Source organism: Chiloscyllium plagiosum, chromosome 12, assembly GCF_004010195.1.
Source record: "Chiloscyllium plagiosum isolate BGI_BamShark_2017 chromosome 12, ASM401019v2, whole genome shotgun sequence".
NCBI lineage: Eukaryota > Metazoa > Chordata > Chondrichthyes > Orectolobiformes > Hemiscylliidae > Chiloscyllium > Chiloscyllium plagiosum.
Window position 1 is genome coordinate 21,291,696 of NC_057721.1, and position 19,685 is coordinate 21,311,380.

At 39.7% G+C, this 19,685-nt stretch overlaps 1 protein-coding gene across 7 annotated transcripts in view; it reads right to left on the reverse strand.

The window, feature by feature from the left end:
• The window catches only part of tiam1a (TIAM Rac1 associated GEF 1a), a 327,029-nt gene that overhangs the window by 22,543 nt on the left and 284,801 nt on the right, over positions 1–19,685 (reverse strand). For 6 of the 7 annotated variants that reach the window (XM_043700705.1, XM_043700702.1, XM_043700703.1 and 3 more), the window contains 5 exons: positions 18,508–18,684; positions 15,903–15,971; positions 15,686–15,811; positions 10,198–10,306; positions 9,709–9,888 (listed from right to left, as the gene is read on the reverse strand). In XM_043700705.1, coding sequence (XP_043556640.1) covers positions 9,709–9,888; positions 10,198–10,306; positions 15,686–15,811; positions 15,903–15,971; positions 18,508–18,684 — 661 coding nt within the window. Of the gene's footprint in view, positions 1–9,708; positions 9,889–10,197; positions 10,307–15,685; positions 15,812–15,902; positions 15,972–18,507; positions 18,685–18,804; positions 18,878–19,685 lie in introns of those variants that run through there. The other variant, XM_043700708.1, reaches the window with a different exon arrangement.

The following is a 19,685-nucleotide window of genomic DNA, read 5'->3' on the forward strand; positions in this document are numbered from 1 at the left end:
CAGGTGAAGATACTCGTATAGCTGACCCCTCTTTATTGATCTGAATTCAAGCCTTTTTTTAGCTTTTATCCTAACTTTTGGGTAGGCAAGGTGAAAAGTAAGCAAGTATCTGTCACTCTAGATTTTTCCTCATTATTCACTCACCCCATTCTCTTGCTGTATTTCTGATGGACAGTGAAAGTACCAGTCCTATTGCAGGTGTACTATGAAAAAACAAGCCACATTGCAGCTACGTATTCCATTTCCCATGAATGCAGAACATCATAAGGGCAAATTCTGGATTATGATTTACCTATCATAAGGACAAAGCAGTGAAAATGGGAGGACAAGTAGTAGATGAAATTTAACATCGAAAAGTGTAAAGTGATTCATTTTTGTGGGAAGAATGCATAGTCAAAACAAAGTGTACAACTCTAAAGTGGGTGTATGAGCAAAGGGATCTTTATAAGTTACTGAATGTGACAGGCCGTGTTGAGAGAACAGTGAATAAAACATACAGGATTCCTGGGATTTATCAACAGGGGTATGAATTAAAAGCAATGGAGTTATATTGTACTTGTATATAACAATTCTAGGCATATGTTAGAAAGGATAATAAAACCACTGGAGAGGTTGCAGAAAACATTTATAAAATGATTCCAGAAATGAGGACTTTTGTTTCATAAATAAATTGGAGAGGTTGTTGAGACAAGGTTTGATGATGATATTCAAAGTATTGCACAAAATGGACAGGGTAGATAGGGAGAAACTGTTCTCATTTGTGAAAGCTTTAAGGAATTGGCAAAAGGAATAATAGCGAGCAAAAGAAAAATATGTTAGACCACAGTGAATGGTTATGATTTGGAATGTGCTGCCTGAGATTGTAGTGGAGTCAGGTTCAATTAAGGCATTCAACAGGGAATTTATCCGAAAAGGAAGAACGTACAGGGTTGTGGAGAAGATGGTGAGAGTCACAAGGAAAATTGCTCGTACAGAGAGCCAGGACAGATGTGTCAGGCTACGTATGACCATTTCTGTTGCACATGTCAGGCAACTAGAACAGCTAGTCACTGTAACGTAGGCTGAAGTGGACTTAAAAATCCAAGTACTTCATACAGAGTCAGAGTGAGCTTATTTCATTTATTGCCATTTACTGTGGAGTTGTCATTTATTTCCGCTCCCTTGTCTCTCAATGTCTCACAGCAGGGTATGCAGAGATTGAAGCAGTCTTAATTTCCTTTGTCCTGGGAGTACCTGATGAAGACATGTTTTACACGGACCATGAATGTGTTGTGCCTTGTTCTTGAACCCAATCTATGAACTATCACAGGAACTTCACTGCTACTGATAGACAACTATCCTGGACACTTTTTGCCATCCAGACTGCCGCTGGAGATATCTCTCACATTAACCAATCAACTCTGCACCAATTTAAACCAAGTCAGCAATGTGGTGTTGCTTGAACAAGTCACTTTATTCAGTTCCTTAAGTATAACAATGGCAAAGTGGTAAGGTCATGCAATTTTTCAGAGTGATAAGATCCCCAATGTCAAAGGATTCATAGCTCACACCACATGGCTCTTCAACAACATTATCATCGAAATAAATAGGGATGGAATACATTTTTTGAATAGCCAACTCATTTATAACATATTGGACTTCACTGTACAATGGAATGCTTGCTCCCCTAGTAAGTGTCTTGAGATATTCAGAGTAAGAAATTCCAATATGCCTGAATTCTAAAACTGACATATTTGCAAGAATCGTGAGAGGTCAGCATTTACTCACTACCTAATGGCATCCATGTAGTTTTTTGAGAGTCAAGCTGAGCAATGGTACAGTGAAATCCATAATTTGCTTGCGGCAGCAATTTAACCCAAAATAGAAGCTGTAGCCTAACTATTGGTCATAACCAAGTTGGCTATTTAAAAGTCTTACTCCCTATTTATTTAGGTGGTAACATTATTAAAGGGTCATGTGCTATCCAAAAAAAATGGTTATAGTTGTTAGAGACCTGGACAATTACAAGGCACCATTGTGGATGTGCCTCTGACATATGTTCAGCCCAAATATCTTCACCTGTTCCATCAATAATCATAAGGTTCAGTGTGGAGTGTTCAAACTTTCCAAAGCATTAACCTCCATACACAACTTCTATGATAATGAAGCACAACAAGTCACCCTACAACAGAATTTGGTTATTACTGTGGGCTGTCAAGTGGTTTGTAACACTTGTTATAGTGCCAGATAATTATCACAGAGAGAAGAAAGCTCAGTTGTTTTCCTTTATGTAGGACATAGCACAGGAAATCTGTCATCACTTGAACCTTCTCTCATTCATCCTCATCTAACAAATCAGGATAACATTCAATTCCTTTCTCCTTTGAAGGCTTATCTAGTCTTTTCCTTGAATACATCACTGACACTTTCAAAAACTTTGATCAGTACTAACATCTATGTCCTGGAGGCCACCACTGATCCAAAGCTGAACTGGAGCAGCTGTATCAACACAGTGATCACAAGAAAAGGGTAGAGATTGCATACTCTGCAACGAATGTTTCACCCTTAACTCCTCAAAGTCTAACCACAGTGTCCAAGACTCAAGGCAAGACCATAATGTAATACTCAGCATTCATCAGGATGAGTGCAGCAATGACAATTCTCAAGAAGTTTGACAGCATCAGGTCAGAACAATGAACTCTATTGGCACTCCCTTCCACTGGAATCAATATCCACTCACTACATCACTGAAAATATATACCACAGCTACAATCATTCGAGAGGATGCTATGAAGCATGTTCAACATTTTGTCACTACGCAGCAACTCATAATACAGAGAAGGACAAGAACAGCAGCATCACGACAACAATATCACTAACAGGCTCATCTCCATATCCCAGAGGAGAAAGTGAGGTCTGCAGATGCTGGAGATCAAAGTTGAAACTTTATTGCTGGAACAGCACAGCAGGTCAGGCAGCATCCAGGGAACAGGAGATTCGACGTTTCAGGCACAGGCCCTTCCTCAGGAATGAGCAGAGAGTGTTCAGCAGGCCTGCAGTCTTCTTCTTGACCTCTCCGCCTCCATCCTACTCCGACCTATCACCCTCACCTTGACCTCTTTCCACCTATCACATTTCCAACGCCCCTCCTCCAAGTCCCTCCTCCCTACCTTTTATCTTCTCCTGCTGAACACTCTCTGCTCATTCCTGAGGAAGGGCCTGTGCCCGAAACGTCGAATCTCCTGTTCCCTGGATGCTGCCTGACCTGCTGTGCTGTTCCAGCAATAAAGTTTCAACATCTCCATATCCCACACTATTTGACTTTCATTAATGTTCAGTGAATATCCTGGAGTTCCCCGATCTAACAATCTAATTCTCTTGCAGGAGCAGCATTGTTACAAAGAGAAAGCCGACCAACAACTTCTCAGTGTAACTAGGTATAGGAAATAAATACAGCCTCTCCAGCATATCCCACAAATAAAAGTATTGTTCAATCCTTCCCATCAAAGTTGCAGAGGGTCCTGTTTCTAGATTTTGTCTGAAGTGCAATGTCCCAGATTTAGTAAAGGAGGATCATCATTTGGGCAAAATTCTGGAAGATAACTGCAGATCATAATACTACACTTTACATCAGTTATTAACTTATGGGGAAAATTGCAGTTTTTTGCAGCTTCCAATAAACTACATATTTAGTTTATCATTCTCAAGTCATAAATGAAAACTTAGTACACTTACAAAATGGTTTTTGGTTTCAGTCAACAGTACAAATTAGTGGGAAGAAGTATAATACTTATGTAGCAACATCAAGTGACAATGAAGTAACCTAAAAATTCTTTTAATTTATAAAATATTAAATACATATTGAAAATGTTATAACTGCTAGTAATCAGGCCATTACACAGATATATTAATGTTAAAAATTAATAAAATATTAAGCACAATTTCTAAATACATGAAAACCTTTCTCAAGTGCGTTTGGTGAACATTTTAAATCCGAAAGACATTATTAGACTGATTGATAAAACATGACCATTCTTTCGGAGGATGTGAAAATATTATCTTTGGTGCAAATTATCTTTTGCTAACAAGATCAAAAATGACATCATACTCTTCCTTCTACAAAGCTTACATTCTTGCTTACAGCTTTCTTTCCTTTGACAGAAGAAACTCCAAAGTTCTTTCACAAAGCTATTAATGCACAAGTTTTATCTAAGTACATTGAACAGGAAGCATCTAGTTTGATAAAAGCTTTTCTGAGTCTGTAATTACTGTATCATTTCTGAGATAAGAAACTCACACAGACTTATTTTTGTCTTGAGCTAGCAATACTCTTTGAATGACCTTGTCATATTGTTCCATCGATCAATGCTTTTATGATTTTAGTTAAATGAAGATACTGCCCATGTTTGACAATCTCCAAGATTGGCTACTGACTCTTCTCCAAGATACAACATGCATTGTTCAGTATGGGACAGACTGTATGTTTTTTGGGGGAGGGGAATAAGGTTTCAGTCATTTCACTGCACCTGCAATCTCGGATTGTACTGGTGCAATATCTTTTGAGCTGCTTACATCAGAATAAAGTCACAAAGTTCCATGCAGAGGTATCCCATGACCTTGCTTATTGGAGGCCTCCATGTCCTACTGCATGCTATTGTAAGCTCTTATTTGTGAGTGTTGCAACTGATCCAACTGCAGGAGTTATCGTTTCTGGAGCTGCTATACAAAGACACAAAGAAACTGAGGAGACACAAATGCATCAGCAAGTCCAGGACCAGCAGCAACCTCCAGCGGTGGCTGCACAGCTGCCACATGTGGATGTCACAGCAGAAGGTTCGCTCAGGCTGCTCAGGAGGTACAAGGTGTCCACAGTCAATCAGCCTTAATGTTATTTCCTCCTGGAAGCACAGTGCTGCTGCCGACTGAGGATATCCCAGGCCTTTGTCACAGAACTGTGTCAGCTAGTGGAGCTTGGCTTGTCATCGGCAAAGTTTGGTGGTCTTTCTATCCCTGTGCCTGTCAAGGTGATAGTTGAGTTTGTCTTTTTCTTGTGATTGGCTGCTTCTAAACATCTACTCAGAAATCTATGTAGGATCTCTCAATCTCAACCCACAAATGAATCAAGGTGGTTACCAACCAATTTGCCCATGGTCACACTGCTTCATCACATTTCCCCATGACAAAGCTAGTATTATAGCCCAGGCACTATGCTTTGTCAACTTAGCTGGCTTCACCTGGGGTGCTATAGATTGTACACAGATTGCATGAGATTGTACACAGGTTGCAATAAGAGCACCACAGCATGGGTAGCTAACTCCATCAATGTACAAATCATCTGTGATCATTGCTACCACATTTGTTTCAGAATGCATGGGAGACATGGACTGATGGTTGATGAATCAATCACGCAACCCTAAATGTGTCTGTACACAGACACAACGAAGCCCATTCTTCCTTGATGGCCATCACTGGGTAAGAGATAGTCCTCTTGAAGAGGAGGTTCCAACATTTGCATCTGTTTGGGGGCCCTTGTAGTGAGCCCAGACAGAAGCTGCTGCATATCCCTAGCATTCTATGTGTTGTACAACAAATAGGTAAGGCAGAGAGGAGCTGTGATGGATGCTGAAAAGCTGGGAGAGCAGCATAAGTCTTAAGGGAAAGGGTAATGGCATTGAACAGGAGGAACATAACTTTTACCATGATAGGATGATGCAGTATTGTGCACAATAAGTGCACAAATGTTACTGGCCACTTCTCAGTCTTGCTGCATTTGAACATAAACTGCTTCATTATCTAAGGAGCTGGAAATGGTGCATTATATTGGAAGGAAGGCTGGAAGTCTTTCCCATAGCTGATGCTCCCACATTCAAAATGACCGTTTCAGACAAGGTTCTTACATATTATGGAAAAGAGTAACATCAGTAGCTGTATTCCTGTAGCAGCAACTAAAATGATAGTTACTTAGACAGCAGATAATTTAAAGTGCCAATATCATGACAAATATAATATGCTAGGTACAATGAAGTGTCACCTGTGCCACATAAGTACCCTCAGGAGGTTTCCTTTTCCTTTTTGCCCTCCAACTATGACAAGTTACAGGCCCAAGATCCACAACTGGGTTTCAGGGAGACTGCCCTATATTGGAAACTGTTGACATTGGAGTTTGGGGGACAATCCTGGGGGAATTGGTGGCTACAGGACTCAGACATTGTGCAAGGATCCTGGGCAGATGTAGGCTTCCCACGTCTTGACTTGAACTTCACAGAATTGTCCCTTGCAGGCAATGTGGAGGTGGGGGACTAAACACCTCTGAGGTGTACGAAGAGGACACTTCTGGGAGGGGCCTGAATATCGTTTCTCTTCCAACACTGCCAAGTCTCCCTGTGAGGAAAAGGCACCTGGAGTGAGGTCAAGGTCCCTTATCCCTCTATTACCTTGTCGTTGGTGTTGGCTGCCATTGGCTAAAATGATAAGTTGCAATTCTGCAATACTCTGGCAGCCAGTGAGGATTCTGCTTGACCTGGCTCTCCATTGCAGCTACTAACTATTGAGACAACCAAACACTTACATGCTGGAACCAGCACAATTGGCGTTGGTGGATCCATCTAATTTTCAATCCACTGTCCTGAGTATGTATGTTCACAAACCTGCCTATTGATCATTTGACTGTACACTTTAATGAAGTTGGACAACATGGGTCCTTTCCTGTCTGGGGTTAAGCAGGTTCCTGCTCTCTCGCAGTCCTCTTGACTGCTGGCAAATTGGGGTGCTCTTTCTCAGCCAACTGTGGAGATGGGCCTGTGATGTGCTGTTGACTCTAATCTAGCCAATATACCCAGAGGTACCAGTATTTGACTTGATGGAGTGTGGAGGAGGAAACCTTGCTAAAGCTTCCACAAGAGGTCTGTAGATCTGTGGGAAACAGGGAATGAGTTGTGAAATAGGAGTGGAGACATGTTAAGACTATATTCATAATGGTCCTAATGGGACAGCAGCACAGAACATTGCATTGAATCTTACTTGGCTGCGGAGAGTTTTAAGGTCGGCATTGTTACACGGGTGGGCGTGACTCACTCCTGCTAAGGCAAGGAATCTCTCCTCAGAAGGTGACCAAGACATATGTCAGGCAGCCTACCACCCGTTCTGGTGCTGTCTGACCTATAGTAGGCTCTGTACTCTGCAGTGAAACAATGTAAGAACTTAGTGAGATGAATATGGCTGGCACAGCTAGTGGCATTGGTACAGTTTGAGGAAATGTGGTGATGTATACCAAATGACTGAGTCAGAAATGAAGAAAGGGTTAGCAGTTTGGACGGATGATGGTGTGAGTGCAACTAAAATGAGGAAATACAATGGGGACTTATTACTAAATTTTCTGAGCAATATGTTCTGAGCAGTTTGACCAATGTACATAGCCAATTGCATACAACAGAGTGTGTGGTGGACCATAACCCTCGTTTTTGGGGGTGGAGGGGGAATTTAGAGGGAGTGCGGAGGCACAGTTCGAGCAAGCATGAGGTACAATAGAGAAGATGGTTGCACTTACCTACCCCTGCAGAGCACAGAAGGTCATTAACCTTCTTTCTGCACTGTTGGGTCTTTATCTAGGTTATGGTCACTGCATTGACTAAGCTGGCAACCTCTGACCAGGCTAGCAGGGTCCAGTGTCTTGGTCTCCTCTCACAGACCTGAAGAAAGAGGATGGACATCCTCTGCACCACCCCATCCATCAGCTTGCCTGGTTCCCGTCAGCAAAGTGGTGTGTTAATGTTTCTCTGTTTGCTATTTCTGGGGCAATTCATCTCACATTGCAACTGTTGAGGGCTGTTCCTCCCTGCAATGCTTGAACTCATGCATATGTTATGAAGATGTGGGTGTACTTTAAGAGAGTTAAAAGCAGAACTAACGGACATAGCACCAAGTGTTCTCAATAAGGCAACAGTGTATGTAACACTTGGTTGAACAACTTGATTAGCTCATTGCCTGGAGACAAAAACAAATTCAAATTCGGCCAATCAGTTTAAATTAGACCCCGAAAAATATCAAACTCCAATCCAGTTTGAATTGATTATATTGACAATCTTAAAAGCTAATGATAATCCGATGCTTTGGGGGTAGAAGACAGAGGAAAAGTTGAGAGGAGAACTGCCAAAACCTAGCATGTAACAGACTGCTTGAGAAAAATATCTCTCTTAAAAGTACCTTTTCGATCAGTAGCCTGTGACGCAGAAATTTCTAACAAGGAGGAAAGACGACACAGGAAGGTCCGAAGACCAGAGCCTACAGCTGCCTCGTTTTGAGATGTGTTGTTTTGTAAATCTTAATTGGGAGTTTTATTGGACTAGTATTATAGAAGAAAAGGTAAAAGATAGGTGAGAGAAATAAATTGTAAATAGTGGTTAGTTAATTATTCTCTGTTTTACTTTAAGAAATAAAATAGTTAATTTTTACTTTACATAGTTCTTGGCCACTCGAATTTACTGCATGGGATAAATCTTTTCTATGTTGCAGATTTTAAATTAAGCAGGAAAGTTTACCTTGTGTCGCAACACTTTGCTAAGTTTATATGGCACCAACAGTGGGAAACCTGCAGCAGTGAGCACTTCCACCATTGATGAGCACAATGGAGCGGTGCCTTGGGACATGTTACAAATATAACGAGGTGAAATAAGTCACTAAAGCTCAGAAAGAGACCTTAACTGAAAGTCCCTGAAACTGACACTCAGTCAGATTCTGGGAAAACTTAGTCCTGTATCTACAGTACATTTGGGTTTAGAGAAAATAAAGTATATTATTCAAAGTAAAACTCCCCCAAAACACAGATACAGAATTCAAGGATTTTATGCAATATTATTTGTCTGCCAGCTATTAGTTGCATTATTTTGCAGTATTAGCAAAACTTGCACTCCAGAAAATGTCAGCACTCCACAACACATCCAATTCATGGAAAAATAACACAGTACCCGAGAAAGAATACAGCAATATTTTCTGAAATTTGCTTCCTTTTAAAGGAACCATACTTTAAGAAAGGCAAAATATAGAAAGTCACTGTAATCCTTTACACATGACTAGAACAGTGAGGAACCCTTTCAGTGTGTTTCTCCTTCCCAAGCTAGAAGGGATATTGGGACATTCTCTTGAAAATGAATATGACAATGAAATTAAGAAATATTTGATTAATCATAAACATAGGGGCATCTGACTAAATTTTCTGAATATTGTGTTCAGCAGTTTGATTAGATTTGTTTAAGGACCTATATATTTAAAGTTAATGGGATAATAAATGAATTCAGCTAATTTCAGCCCACCATTTTGAAGTACTCTAGGCTATCTTAATAACATTTAATTAATTTACAACAAATTGAACATATAGTGCAATGGATTTTGTTTCAGTGTTAAAAATATTCAATCTAAATAAATTGGGTACCATTCTGCGTAAAGGTAATGGGAATATTCATTGGAGGATCACCATACAAGATCCTAAGTGTGGCAGAAATAAATCAATATTAATCAATCTAATAATACATTAGTCCTCACAATCTTTACCATATTTCAATACTGAGAACAAGCATTTTCTTCACCGTACCCTCTATCTCTTTGATTGTTCTCAGGCTCTCGTCTATATGTTGCGACCTGATGATGCACAAGTGCAAACAGGTATGTATCCCATGATTATTCTACCCCATGGATAAAGACCATGAAAAAATATAACATCTATGCAATTCTTACCAGTTAGATGATAATGTTCTTCACTATCTGAGTCTGTAAGAGAGATCAGCTCCTTCAGAAGCAGGGGATATTTCAGAACACGCTGAATAGGCTTGATCAGGTAGGACTCCAATGTTGATGAGTGCTGCTGTTTAGGATTCTGGGCATCAAGAAAGGCCTTAAAAGCTGGATTAACTTTGGCTAAACGAAAATAGTATAAAAAGTAACAAACAGAAATTGTAACAAGCAGAAAACAAAATATGAAACTTATGAATATTATGTTGTTAAAAGCATTCTATTTTTAGAAAGGAAGTGGTGAGTAAAATCTTCAACAACATTCAGGTCTTCTCGTGTTAGAATTTTCTTCATTTACTGATTAACTGAATCTTATACTTATTCCTTAAGAGCAATTAATATTTCTCATGCTAACCATTACAGCAAGAGGCACAATGCACTCATAACGATGAAAGATACGCAACCTAAACTATGTTCAAAGCGTAATACAATTACCTTTAACAAGGACCTTGGGAACCTTTGTATGACTGGCACAGAATGCACTGTATAGCTTGAAGCGATCAGCATAGTACAAAAATGAACCACCCAAGGAGAACAGGACTTTCTGCAAGAATAACACAAAATAATCAATTAGCACTTTGATTAATACTATCTGTGAACCATACAAATTACAAATTGTAAGCCATTCAGCCCCTCGAGCTTGCTCCATCATTTAATAAGATTAGATTAGATTAGATTCCCTAGTGTGGAAACAGGCCGTTCGGCCCAACAAGTCCATACCGACCCTCCGAACAGTAATCCACCCAGACCCATTTCCCTCTGACTAATGCACCTAACACAATGGGCAATTTAGCATCGCCAATTCACCTGACCTGCACATCTTTTGATTGTGGGAGGAAACCGGAGCACCCAAAGGAAACTCACACACAGGGAAAATGTGCAAACGCCACACAGATAGTCGCCTGAGGCTGGAATTGAACCTGGGTCCCTGGCGCTATGAGGCAGCAATGCTAACCACTGAGCCACCATGCGGGTGATTTGATTGCAACCTTGAATCTGCATTTCTGCCTAACCTGATAATCTTTCACCCTCTTACTTATTAATAAGAGTCGATCAAATTCTGGTCTTTAAAATATTCAAGTGCTCTGTTTCCAACACCTTTTCAAGAACTCCAAAGATTCAACCCTCTGAGAAAATGTTTTCCTTTGTCTTGGTTTTAAATAGGTCACCCCTGATTTTTAAACAGTGACCTCTTAGTTCCAGATTCTTCCAAAGGAAGAATCCTCTCCACAGCTGCACCGGGAACATGTGCCGGTGAACTACTGACATTTTCTTTCAGAACACAGAGTAAAAAAGTCATCTAAAGGAAGCATGGAGCCACAATGGAGCTTTTTTTCTGGGGGCAAGAGGCACCACTGATGTGCTAAAGACTACTCTTTACTGTAAAGAGACTGCTGCTAATGAGAAAAAGAGGGGATAGTGGAGAAATGGATAGTTCAAGAGTTATTTCAAGATTGGCAAGCCCTCAAAGCAGAAAAAGTCACCAGATCTGAATGGAATGCATTCTGGTTTGTTGGGGTAAGTTGCAGCTGCTAACCTCAAGATGGCAGCGCAGATGGAGTAGCAGCGCAGCATTTGCACTGCCGAGCCCAGGGCTTGTCCACTTCCATCTGCCTTTCTTTTTTTAATTTTACTTTTGCTGTTCTTCTTCATTTGTTTCTCTTCCTTTCAAGGCTTTTGCGGCTTTGGAGGAGCATTGACAGCATCGGAACGACAGCAACAAAGCAGGAATTGAGAAACAAGTTCAGAAGGCCAGAGGCGGGTAGTATTGTATGAAGCTCCTGCGATCGAGAACCGGGTTCAAAGGGCAGCAGCAGCAGCAGATGGACTCAGTTCTAGGGGCCGGCAGTGACAACAAGTTAGCACAGATTTGTGACTTCAGGGATGGAGGCTCACTTACCTTGCAGAGATAAGACTTTAAGATATGGACATTTCCCTTTCTTCTTGGCTCTGTTTCTTGTTTATTTTTCATTTTCATTTATTGTATCCAAGATTTTTTTTGGTTGTGTATCTAAGATGGTTATTTCTGTTAATTCTGTTTTTTTGTATTTAAGATGGCAGCGGAAAATGGCAACTTTGTGCACTTTTCACTGTATTCCTGTATCCCTGCACAGGAGTACATGTGACAATAAAACCTAATTCTAAATTCTAACATTAGATGGTGAGGAGTACCAGAACAAACTCCAGATATTGAGGGTCATTGCAAAATAAGCAGACTTCTCCTGACAAATAAACAGTCATAGACCATAGCAGCAGGATGTTTATGGTTCAGTGAGGTAAAAGGTGGTGTCACCGCATTTTCAAAACTCCTGTAAACTATTTTCCAGTATCCTATGACATGATAAGGGAGAATCATACTTTAATAAGCCATACCACAAAAAAACTTTCAATCTTGGATCAGCTGAAGCTGGACAAAAGGTTGTTAGTAGGGCTATTATTTTCATTTATGCAGGCTTACCTGATCATTCCTGAAGGGCTAATGCCTGAAACGTTAATTCTCCTGCTCCTCGGATGCTGCCTGACCTGCTGTGCTTTTCCACCACCACACCCTCAACTCTGATCTCCAGCATCGCAGTCCTTACTTTCTCCTGATCATTGCAACCAAGCAATGCACCATCTCAAGGCAGAGTTGGGCGTTCTGTGCAATAGTTTCTAACTCTATAAGGCACAATACAGAGGTCCTTCTACAAATTCTTTCGTTATGAGAGAACTAAAGATGGAAATTGCGTACTATGATGAAAGTTGATAAATATTTTATTAATTGGGGATTTGGATTCTAGAAGTAGAGGTATATGGACTTCTGCCTTTAGGTCCGTGAAAATGATTTCATTTTAAGGAAGGTCAGAAATTCATTTTGAATTTTGAGTTCAAAACAGCATTTCCAAGAAAGCATGAGACTTAAGTTAAATGAAAAAAAAAGCTACCTGGATGAGAGAAATGCTGGTGTTTACCAAGTTGAGTTTTTGCCTACCACGGAGACCAAGTGCAGGAGAAAAGATCCATACTAGCAAAAGAGCATTGATAGTTTTGGCAGTCTCCAGCCATTGGTAGAAGAAAAGTTGGAAGCATTTTAGTAGTCTAAGTAGATAGGGCTGGAAAAGGGGTTGTCTTAGAGATCAGTCAGAAAGTAGCGTGCTCAAGTCTTGCTGAGAGACAGAGAGAAACACGTGGTGAACATGCAGAAAATCACTGAAAATAAACTTTTGCAAGTTTGTCAGCTGGGTAAGGAATCTTGAAAGTGAAGACAGGAGCAATACTTCACTGGGATTTAATGTTTGTAAAGGATATTGCTGGAAACAAATGTTTGAATGTTTCTATCTTCTACTTATGAGATCTTTCCACATTGTCTCATAGAGCTTTATTTTTCTGTGATGGAATTTATTTCTGCTCAAAGTACACTGACAGCCTCATACAAATATATTTGTTGATAGATCACCAAGGTAGCCAAACTGTAAAAGTATAATTTATAGTCTAAAGCCAAATTTCACTCTGCTACTACCAACAGCTGGGATCACAGCAGAGGCTGGGTCATAATTTTGGATTAATTTGCTTGTCACAATTCTCATCACTGTATAAAAAATACATAGGAGAACTTTGCAGCTTTGCATTTTGAGAGGATGCAAAGACTTCAAATAATTCTACTAGGATTGGAACCCCGTATCTATCAACCTAGATTTAATGAGATATATGTTGAAGAGGTATTTCCAATTGTGAGAACAGAACTGGGACTTTAAATATGCAATAGTCACTATCCAACAGGGAATTCGGGAGAAAATATTTCATTTAGAGAATCTAAGAAGAGCTACCACAAGGAATAGTTCAGGAAACTGACACTTATGTATGTAAGGGGGAGCATAATAAATACTAGGGCATAATGAATTGATGGGATAGAATAGAAAGGTTGGAGGAGGTAAAGTATGAATGCCATTGTGCAAAAAAATGTGTTTGGTCTGTTTTTGAACAGTGTATTTGATTGTTAGTCCACTGAATTTGCCAATATATTCTAAGGATGATGACATTCTCACAATACTCTGCGACATCAAAGCATTCATGCTAAATGGGAAGTCTTCACTACCTCTGAATCAATAGCGACAATCATGGAAAGCCTACTAGTTCAATCCAGATTTAATACTACCCCTCATGGCTCCTGGGGATGCACCCTTGCCTATGTCAGCAAACCCTGGAGAAGTATGACTTTCAGCAGCTGTCCCTGCCATTGCTGCCTGTTCATTCTCGCTTGTGATCTTGGATTCACGACACACACTGGAAATATGAAACCCAGTAATAAATTCACAATCATGTATCTACTTTAAACTGTACATTTCACCGCACTATAATAGCACTTCCTCATTACTCACAACCCTTCCGTCAGTAGTTGCTGAGCCCCATAGTGAAGCAAAGCAAAAATGTCATATCAGAAGTTAGTTGAACACCAGTTAGACCCTTTAGAGAACATTTTTTTGGAAATGTGTGAAGGTCTTATCAAGGAAAAATATTTAGAGAAATGGCACTAGAGATGAAAAATTTCAGCAACATCAAGAGAAATTTGGGTTCCTTTCCTTCGAGTAGGGATAGTTAGCAAGATATTTTATAGTAATCTTCAACATTATGAATGATTGTGAAATAAAGAGAAACACTTTCTCGTGACAAAATTGTTGACAATGCAGCACACGCTACCCCTCATGGCTCCTGGCTCATGCCTATGTCAGCAAACCCTGGAGAAGTATGACTTTCAGCAGCTGTCCCTGCCATTGCTGCCTGTTCATTCTCGCTTGTGATCTTGGATTCACGACACACACTGGAAATATGAAACCCAGTAATAAATTCACAATCATGTATCTACTTTAAACTGTACATTTCACCGCACTATAATAGCACTTCCTCATTACTCACAACACTCACAAGAGGCAGTCAAAGCAGATTTAATCAGAACATGCAAAATAGAATTGGATAAGCAATTGAAAGGGAAAAAAAACCTAGGCTATAAGAAAAGTGGGAGGGGGAGATTTGGACTAATTTTTAGATTCTCAACAGTATGGAAACAGACCCCTCAGCCCAACAAGCCCACACCGACCCTCTGAGGAGGAACCCACCCAGACCCATCTCCCTCTGTCTAATGCACCTAGCACTATGGGCAATTTAACATGGCCAATTCACCTGACGTGCACACCTTTGGACTGTGGGAGGAAACCCACTCAGACACGGAGAACGTGCAAACACCACACAGACAGTCGCCTGAGGCTGGAATCGGCTGTGAGGCAGCAGTGCTAACCACTGAGCCACCATGCTACCCAATAGTGTTCTAAAAAGCCATCACAAGCCAGTGGACAGAATGGCCCTCTGTTGTATTATTTTGTGATTCTACGAAAATATGGTTTCCTGAAAACCTTCAATCTTCATTCGTGTAAAACTAAAAATAATAGCCAGATAGAGACAGCAAAAGCAACAAAGTGCACAGTGACGCATCATCCCATAGATTTTCTTGAACTATACAATCAACATAAATGTGATCTCAGTCTTACAAAAATGTATCAGAACACCTACTGTGTTCTCAAAATACTTCAGATGCTGGAGATCTCGACAAGAGATCTTTTGAAGAATTATGGGATTTGGCTCATATCTTGGTTTCTCTCTCCACAGTTGCTGTCAGAGCTGCTGAATTTCTGACATACATACTGGATTTCATTACATACTGGATTTTGTCTCATTGCTTGTGCTATCAGTATTTCATATTACCTTGCCTTGGTGAAAAATACATGGAAAAAAATCCACAATGATATAATTATTTCTCTTCTTTCTCTCATAGGATTTTACTTACTGAACAAAAAACTGCAAGGCGATATAATAAAGAAAAACACAAGAGAAAATTGCATACTGTGCAGGGGAAACTGATCATAATCTGTGAACTTTGAAACAATTTTACCTTGAACTGATTGACTGTTTCAAGCTTTTCAAGGTCAGATACCAATCTTACACCATCTTCTAGTGTTTTCAAGAATTCCACTTGGAACTGAACCATTTCTCTCAAGTTTCCGAAAAGCACATCAAGCTGAAAAATAAACAGCAAACCAAAAGATTGATTCACAAAATAATAATGATTGTTTTTTTAACCATTCCTGTTTGAAAATATATTTCCTTACCTCATCTTGAGTAAGAAAGACTTCTTTCTGCAGAGGTTTCAAATATTTCTCCAAGAGATAATTCAGATCCTGTGAACCAAACATTAAACTTTAGCAGATTTACAAAAAATATTTCAGTAAAAATTCTCATATTTAAAAGTAAGCCCAATTTTACACATTGCTGCACTACATTTAACCTCTTCATAAATCCATACCCAGGTTCCAACAAAGCTAAGCCAGAACTACTGCACTTCATTTTTCAAGGTTGTAAATTCAGCAATTAACAGATCAAAGCAATATTTGAAGGGAATTCACAACAATTTTCACAATGAGAGTTTCTGCATTATTTCAAACTGATCTTCTTAAAAATATTTTTCAGTGTTCTCTAAAAGTAAAATAGCCTGGTTATATATTTCCAGTATATGTCTGTGAAGAAAAAAGACAGATTCCCATCTGTACCTTTTATTGGAACCTTAAAAAAAATATGACTAATAAATATGTTACATTGGTTTCATTAACATACTTGCATCACAAATACCTGAAATATTACAATGGCAATGCTGCAACACAGAACCATTTTACTTCCAAGAAATTAACTTGTAAAACACTGACATGCTCTCATTATTCTTATAATATTATATGAGCATCATATATAGACACAATCAATATTAAGTTACTGTAAAATGGCTTATGATTGAAAAAGAGATGCTTCATCCTGAAACCAGTAGCTAGGTTCAATCTCTCTTGACTAAATAAAAAGTCAATTTAGCTGATTTTAAGTACAGCAGTTGCAAAAATATTCAAGCTAATCTCCCACACTCAATCCTCCTCTCTTGGAGAGGGTGACACAGATGAGGACATGGTTCAAGAAATAACTGGGTTTCCAAATGATTATTCTTCATGTGTCAACCCAGTTGTTATGAACAGTCTAACCCACCATGGAAGTCTTCAGATGAATAGTTTGTTCATATATTATCACATATCGACCCACACAGCATGCTGTGATCACTGGATAACATTCGGGAACAGGACCCCTCAGTACTGGTGCTCTCCCAATCCACAGATAGTAAGGCTAATGAGGGAGTCTTTCTGCTACTTAACATCGGTCATTTCATACATTTAGAGTCTAAAGGTCAACATTCTGTATGGGGACACAGAATAAGATAGACAATTGATTGAAACATAAGCCTAACGTTCATGTAAATACAATAATTCAAAGCAGTACAATAAACCAAGTGTCATGAAATGACATTTTTTTAAAAATAAATAGATTCCTGTCACTCCTGTATCTACCACAAATACTCATGTATAGGTCAAGTTTCGAAGGCTGAAATTAGGGGGTTGACTTATACTCGAGGTATTGTTTTTGAGAGGCTGAAATGCTTGCTCTAGTTCGAAATACCATATTATTATTATTAGAAGCCGATTTGATTACACAACTAATCCCACCTGAAGAATCCTAAATAGTTACTGAATCCTAATCTTCTACTGTCCACCTTCCTGCCAGGTCTGAGTCAGGAACACAAACTAATCTCAATTTGCTACATTCTCTGATATGGTACATGGAGTTCCAATCTCTCTGTGATGGTCGGGTGGGCAGGTTTCTTGCCCGCAGCTCTGATTGTCTAGTGGCCTGCCCATCATGCAGGTGGCTGCTCTGATTAGTGGGCAGTGATGTCATTCGAGATGGGTGATTGCACTGCCTCCCTGTTGTGCACCTGTATGGAGCTGTGCTGGTGAAAGGACTGGAGGTTTGTAATGTTGTGCTAAGTTGGGGGGAGGAGAAGAAGAGGGCGGGAACTTAGCCACAGGGGGAGTGGGGGGGGAGAAGGGGGAGGCCCCGTTACACAGCAACTGACTCAACAAACTGCTCGAATTAAAGAAATGAAACCTAAACTGCACACCCACACTATTATTCCAAAGACAGCACTAATTGTTAATTAACTTAGAATAATTACACCAACACCGATTAATACAAAATTGGATTTTAAAAAAGGAACGATTTATCCCGCAAAATCTTCTACATGAGTGGATTTAATGTTATTCCTCATATTGTTTTGGAACTGAACAAAGCCGTATAATGAAATGTAAAAGATATACCAGTATGTAGTTAATATATCTCACTTTTATTCAGACATAATGGCACAATTAAAATGATTATTTTAATGATATTAACTTTTGGAAGTACAATGAACAAAGTGCAATAAGTATCGATAGACTTAGTACCGGTATGAATGAATGAATCAAAACGCGCTGAAGTAAACCGAAGTGTGATAAGTAGAATTATGAATGAATGGAGATGCGATATACTGGTAGAAAACAAAGAGCGATGAGTAGAGTTACTGGTATGAATGAATGAATGAATGCGATTTCGGTTAAGTGGGTTAATGGGAACATTGACTTATTTTCTTCATTAAGCAGATATTTTCTGAAAAATCTATGAAATTTCAGCAAAATAAGTTAATGGGAACATGCAGTTTCCTCTGCAAGAGGTTTATAATGTGATATAGTAGAGTCGGCTTATACACAAGATGTGTGGAAAATACAAGATTTTTTGGCCAAAAATAAGGGATCGGCTTATACAGGAGATCAACCAATACACAACTATATATGGTAGTATTTTTACCTTCACATATGTCTGTTCTGTTTCCACGAGTTCACAAATGACCTTACGTAATTTATCAGCATCAGTGAGTTGCCGAGATGGCACTTGGTGGGGTAAAGAATCTGAAGGCTGTGATGACATGTTCGATGGACTTAATTCATGCAGACCACGACAAAATGCTGTTACTTGCTCTGTGCTCTATTAAGGAAAACAAGGAATGAAAGTTTACTTTTAAGATATGTTTTGTTTCAAAAAAGCAAGTTTAAACTTCCAGTGAATCAGATATTATGACAAACAGTGCACTATATTTGCATATACCATTTTAAACCGTTCCCAGAATTCAGCAATGCTCAGGGACTATATCTTCCATTACATTCTTTGGCCTGAAACAGCATGTTAACAACTCAGCATAATGTAAGTTTCAAATTATATTGGATTATTCCAAAAAGTCTTTAGAAAATCTGCAAAGTAAGGGAAAGAACAAAATTTGAGTTGTTAAACCAAGATTACCCAGTTATCGAATGCTCATTATGGATATAATCAGTCTAAATCCTTTAGTTAACTTCAGCCATAAAAATTTGATATAAACAGCATTAGAGGACCAAATTGGGATTTATGGCATGGTTGTAGACTTCTTGTAAATGTTGCACAGAATGCCATAATAGTGAGTGCCTTGAGCAACCTTGAAAGGGTAAGATGATCATGTCGTCAACTAATATGTCCTTCCTGTTTGATGAGAAAGTGAGGACTGCAGATGCTGGCGATCAGAGCTGAAAATGTGTTGCTGGAAAAGCGCAGCAGATCAGGCAGCATCCAAGGAACAGGAGAATCGACGTTTTGGGCATAAGCCCTTCTTCAGGAATAAGGAAAGTGTGTCCAGCAGGCTAAGATAAAAGGTAGGGAGGAGGGACTTGGGGCAGGGGCATTGGAAATGCGATAGGTGGAGGGAGGTCAAGGTGAGGGTGATAGGCCGGAGTGGGGTGGGGGCAGAGAGGTCAGGAAGAAGATTGCAGGTTAGGAAGGCAGTGCTGAGTTCGAGGGATTTGGCTGAGACAAGGTTGGGGGAGGGGAAATTAGGAAACTGGAGAAATCTGAGTTCATCCCTTGTGGTTGGAGGGTTCCCAGGCAGAAGATGAGGCGCTCTTCCTCCAACCGTCGTGTTGCCATGGTCTGGCGATGAAGGAGTCCAAGGACCTGCA